This window comes from Glycine soja, chromosome 16 (genome assembly GCF_004193775.1).
Source record: "Glycine soja cultivar W05 chromosome 16, ASM419377v2, whole genome shotgun sequence".
Classification (NCBI taxonomy): Eukaryota; Viridiplantae; Streptophyta; class Magnoliopsida; order Fabales; family Fabaceae; genus Glycine; species Glycine soja.
The window spans coordinates 636235-641768 of record NC_041017.1 but is presented as its reverse complement, the minus strand read 5'-3'; the positions used below and the strand labels follow the sequence as shown (position 1 = coordinate 641768).

Genomic DNA, 5534 nt, shown 5'->3' with positions numbered 1-5534 from the left:
CTATAGTAGGGAATAAAACAATGTCATAAGGTTCTATCACAAAATATGTCGTTAGACAAACTACCAACTATCGTATAAATGATTAACTTGCGTATTTAAACTTGCTTGCAATGTGGCCTCTAAAAGCAACATTCTGTGTATTGCCTAGATAGACAGGTTATCCCAATAAAAGGTAGTCTCCAAAGGCACAACTCAAAAAACAAATTGTGAACATCCTTGAGACATATAATACTCCATGCCCCATGGGGAGGTTTCCACCAAATTAAGGTTCAAATTATAGCTTGTTCGAAAATCCCCTTTGAAGCCAGTCAGCAATTCATTTACTTTCTAGATGGCAAAAGGCAGAACATCATCTCTAAATATCATTAAAAAAGAGAGAGTGGTGGTTTAAGGGTGTGCCAAACATTAGAAAAAAGATTCTATATTTCTATTGAAGCCAACAGAATAACAAATCAAAACAGTTCTAATGTACTATTAGAGAACTCTAGACACAAGGACAAAAGAATACAAGAAAATTGAACAATCTGACATCAATTCGAGGTGAAAAGCCAAAGAATATAAGATTGTGTCATTGTTATCCTTTAAAGATTCCTAACATCATTGTACACTGAACATGTTAGAGAAAAATCAAATTAGAAAAGAAAATGAAAAATAAAAATGTAAAAAGGAGTACATGAGGGCTACTTTTCCTTTCCATTATAAGCCAATGTAATGGAACTAAGGGAAAAAGGGGCAACACAACATGAAACGTGAAGGAAACGTGAACTAGCAGTACCAATATACACAGTAACGCCAAGGGGGCCGAAATGATGGCATCAAATTGCACAATTCATGTTCCAATGATTCCTCAAATCCTCCATGTCTTTCCATGCTTGCCTTTTTTTTCATGTTCCTCCCACCCAGATTCTGCAGAATCCAACCAATATTCGCCTTCCTCAAACCAAACCGCGTTCAGCAAAGAATTTCAACCTATTAAATTTTTTTAGAAAAAGAATTTGATAAGAAAACCGCGGAAAAATCTCTTTCAAGAACAACTCTCGTATCTGTCATCGCTCTTCAAAAGTTGCCTTCTCTTGATTACCAAGAACCCAACCACGCCAACTTGCATGATTGCAGCAATGCCCACAAACAAAAGTCCAACCTTTTTACCGGCATTCATCGTGTGCGGTGGTGGTGGCGGCGGCGGAGGCGGCGGTCTGCGGTGGTGGTGGCGGCGGTGAGGAGGAGGAGGTCTTCTCACGTTGGGCCTATTGTTAGGATGAGGCGGCAGCGCTCCCGGTCTGAGTGTCTTAGATTGTGAGGGTGGCGGCGGAGGATACGGTGACAACAGCGGAGGAGTCGGCGGTGACGGTGGACTTGACACCCAATACGCTGGTGGTGCTAATTCAGCGCCATTGTTCCCATTTTGCGTCAGGGATTGGACAATAAACGCGTAAAAACTAATTGAAATACCGAAAATCACGAAACCCAAGGACGAAAACGCTGAATCCATCGATTTTTAGAAGAACGCTTCCAGTTTTCAGAGGGGGTTTCTTCGCATCTAGCCCCCTTTCGTGTCGGGTGATTATTCGATGAAATCAAACGATCCCTTTGAATCTGGACCCTTCCAATCGAAATGGGTCGGGCGTAAATCCTCGCTTTCTCGTTCTCCGTCCGAAACAGAAACGTAGCCCCCAAATCGGTGCTCTCTAGGGTTTTTGAGATTCAGCCACCAGAAATTAGAAGACAAAAAAATGCGTGTCGGTTTTGAGAAATTGAAGCAAAAGGGTGGGCGAATCTGGAGAGACAAATGGGATCAGACCCAGAGAAAGAGATGTATTGAATTTCTCTGGGGTCTCTCTCCCACCTTCTCAGAAAATGGGAAGGGGAGAATGCAGTTGAGAAGAGAGAGAGAGAGTATACGCGGGCTTCAACGGTTGGCCTAATTTAGGCGAGTGATGAGGTTGGAACATGGAATCTTTGGACCTGTCATGACTCACGAAGACAGAGGGAATTAGAGAGAGAGAGATTGTGACATGACGTTTCATAAATGATGGGGCCCTATATAGTAAGGCACTGTTTGATTGTGTGGGACCCTTTTTGGTATAATAGTCATGGGTGGGTGTGATGTGGAGGGGCTCTTCCTATGGTTGGGTACATCATATCCTTGATATAACCCCAAAAATAAATTTAGATCCATTTGTGGGGTCTCAAACTGGGATTGGCTTCGTTATTAGAGATTAGAATTGGAAACCACTTCCCCGTTCACAAAACAAAAATGTCAGCATTAGTGTTCTTTCTTTTTCTTTTTTTATCCCTATCCTACTTTTATCATCAAATTGCATTATTTTGTTATGTTTTATTAATGCTTGAGAATGTTGCGTTGGTATTTGTACTATTTTAATATTTGTCAAACAGATCATCAATTGAAGTTACGAAAGTAAGAATGTATTTCGCAGATTTAAGAGGAATAAAATAGTTCGTATAGTTTTACTCTTTTTTTCTCAACTCAGTTTCTAAATTTGTATTTATTCGTATTGAAGGTGGAGTATAAGTATTTTAAATTCACATTGTATTGTCTGTCACAATAATATTGACATTACATGAAAAAAAAAACAATAATATTGACATACTTCATATTAGTTAAAGTTTTCATTATTTCTCTCACTTTAACCATCTTAAGTAAAACATATTTTTGTCTTTAAAAAAACATATTTTAGAGATAGAAGCAGCGAAGGTATTGGTATTTTTTACAATCTGGGATTGCATTTATTAATGAATCATCAATGTACCTTTTAATTAACATCAAAGCATGGTGTTTAGACCTAACTAGCCTATTTTTATGAGAAGTTTTCCTTCATTAGTATTTGGCTCAATAAAAAGATTTACACACTCTTCATTACTTCCAGCTAATTCGATGTCCACTAAATTCAATGCTACCTGAATATCATGTAAAGTATATTTTATTTAAGAAGACCCCTTCCTTCTTCGTTTATCTTTATCAGAGAGAAATTTATATGCTTCAAAACCACTAACATGTAAAGTATATTTTTTTTAAGACTTTTTGTAAATTGAAATTTTTGGTTTTGTAGTACGTAAAGATCGACCGAAACCATGCATATATAGTGATATCGGATCCTACAACATTTTCTTGGGGTTTTTACCATTATGGGATAATTTTTTTTTTCTAATTTGCTAAATGGGGGATAATTTTTGAATTATTTAGCAAATGGGGATAGGTCGTATGAACAATTATGACTAGAGATAGAGAAGTCATATGATTTTTTAGACTTCTACTTTTATTTTTTAACGAAATCATATCCATAACCACGACTTTAGCTATTTTTTACATTTTTTATATTACAACTTTGAAGTCGCGTGATGTCGTACGACCTCAAAGTCGTTTCTTTATACTTCAAAGACATGTTTTGTTTATCTTTTGTAACTTTTTTCTTTCTTTCTTTCTAATTATTTTTAACTTATTTATTTCTATATTTATGTTTCAAATATTATTAATTATTATTTACAAGAGAATTAAAAAAATGTAAATAAAATACTTAAATTAAAAAAATCTAACGCACATAACTTTTTTTATAAAAATAAATATTAATAGTGGGATGATGTTACACAACGGGAAGGTCAACTACTAATCATATAACATAATAAGATGAATGAATTAATTCCAAATAAGTTCAAGAAATGCTCATTGTGTATAATTATTGATGGATTAGTAAGTGCACCAATGCTTCCAAGGTAATAAAGTTAAAATAGATGTCTCCGTATCATATCCAGAAAGACTTTATTTGTATTTAGGTAGATGAATATTTGATTAGTAAAAGAAGTTAAAGGAAATTTATTTGAAAAGGTGACGAGAAAAACAATAATTTAAATTGGCAGAAAATTAAATCAAACAAGAGGGGAATTAAACATTAATTAATTAAGGATGGAAAAGATGAAAAAATCCAATATTATTGTAGAAGTAAATTCAGAAGATGAAAATGTTGGAAACTTAGTATACTAGAGCTACTCTTTGATGTAATGTCAATGATTTTTCTCTATTTATAATTTTTCCAATTTACACCTGCATCTACTGATATACTTTAACTTTGGTCTCCCGCATGAAAGAGTTTAATTTATCTACTTTCTCTCCCAAATCCCTTTGCAGAGGTAAAATAATAAATTACATTGAGAATGGAGATGTATAACAAGCTAAACAAATATAAACCTATCCCTAGTGATGACATTATTTAGATAGATTTTTCCAGTTCTATTAAAAAATAACGTTTCCCAACGCTACTCTTAAAATTTACCATGCAAATGGGTGATCAAGCCACAAACAATGATATTAAGCACAAGAAAAGATAATGCAAATGTAATATTCATAAATAGATAAGAAGAGAAATTACAGTAGTTGATTGTCAAGTTCCCGACAAAAGAGATTTAGCCTCTTATTGTCATGTAGACTTTACAATTGCAAGAGGAGAATATTTAGTAAATGGGGAAAAGATAAGAAAGGGAATGGAGAAAAAAAATGACTCTCAATGGTTGGTTCTCCTTCTTCTAACCTTGTCTTCTATAAAGAATTGTATTCTCTTGAAATTTTTGTGTTTTTTCTTTTTTCTCTTTTCTTCTTTTATAGGTATAGATTAGCGGCCTTTTGAATTAATATGTTTTCCTTGATTAGTTATCCTTTCTTTAATTAGTCTTGTTTTCCTTAATTAGCATCATTTCCTTAATTAGTTTGTTTTCCTTCATTAACATGTTTTCCTTAATTAGTTTTTTTTTCTTAATTAATCATGTTTTCATTAATTAGCCTTGTTTTTCTTAATTAGCTCGCTTTTCTTAATTATTCTTGTCTTTCAGAATTATCCTGATTTCTCCAACTTTATCTTACTCACTAAGCATCATAAATTCATCACTTTTAATATTCTTTACACAAAAATCTAAATGATGTTACTTTAATAATTATTTTCTCAAAAGGAAAAATTAGGAGAGAAAAATTACAAAATTATATATAATTTAACCCCCAAAATATATTTATAATTAACAGTTATTAAGATTCAAATAACACAATCATAATAATTGTCCATCTAAACAAATTGACCCCTAATATTATGTGTACTTTCTACTTTTATGTTAATTTGATTTTAAGAAATTTTTTATCAGTAAATTATTTTCTTATTTAAATTATTTGAAAAATTATTTTTATTGTTTTCATAGGATTAACTATCAAAATTAAATTAGTTAATAATATTATAAAGTCAGAGGATAACTCACGACTTTAAAGTCACAAGATTATTAGACTTTAAAGTCATGTAGTCCTATATGACTTTAGTACATTTAATTTTAAAAAAGAAATAAACATTAATAAAATAAAAAAGTCATAAAATAGTTTAAAGCTTCATTAAAAAACATTCAAAAAATAAAAATAAGAAGTCCCAAAAATCATACAACTTTCGTATCTGAAGTCATAAGTTTCCATACCATCTACCCCCAATTGGTAAATAATTCAAAAACTGCCCTCATTTGAACTTTGGATAAAATATTTAATAATC

At 32.6% G+C, this 5534-nt stretch overlaps 1 protein-coding gene across 1 annotated transcript; it reads right to left on the bottom strand.

Moving 5' to 3' along the window:
* Positions 1-505: 505 nt before the first annotated feature.
* LOC114389346 (acrosin-like) lies at positions 506-1981 on the bottom strand. The gene has a single exon (XM_028349994.1). It carries the CDS (start codon positions 1490-1492, stop codon positions 1025-1027), a length of 468 nt encoding a protein of 155 aa, XP_028205795.1. The 5' UTR covers positions 1493-1981; the 3' UTR covers positions 506-1024.
* Between the last annotated feature and the right edge of the window lie 3553 nt (positions 1982-5534).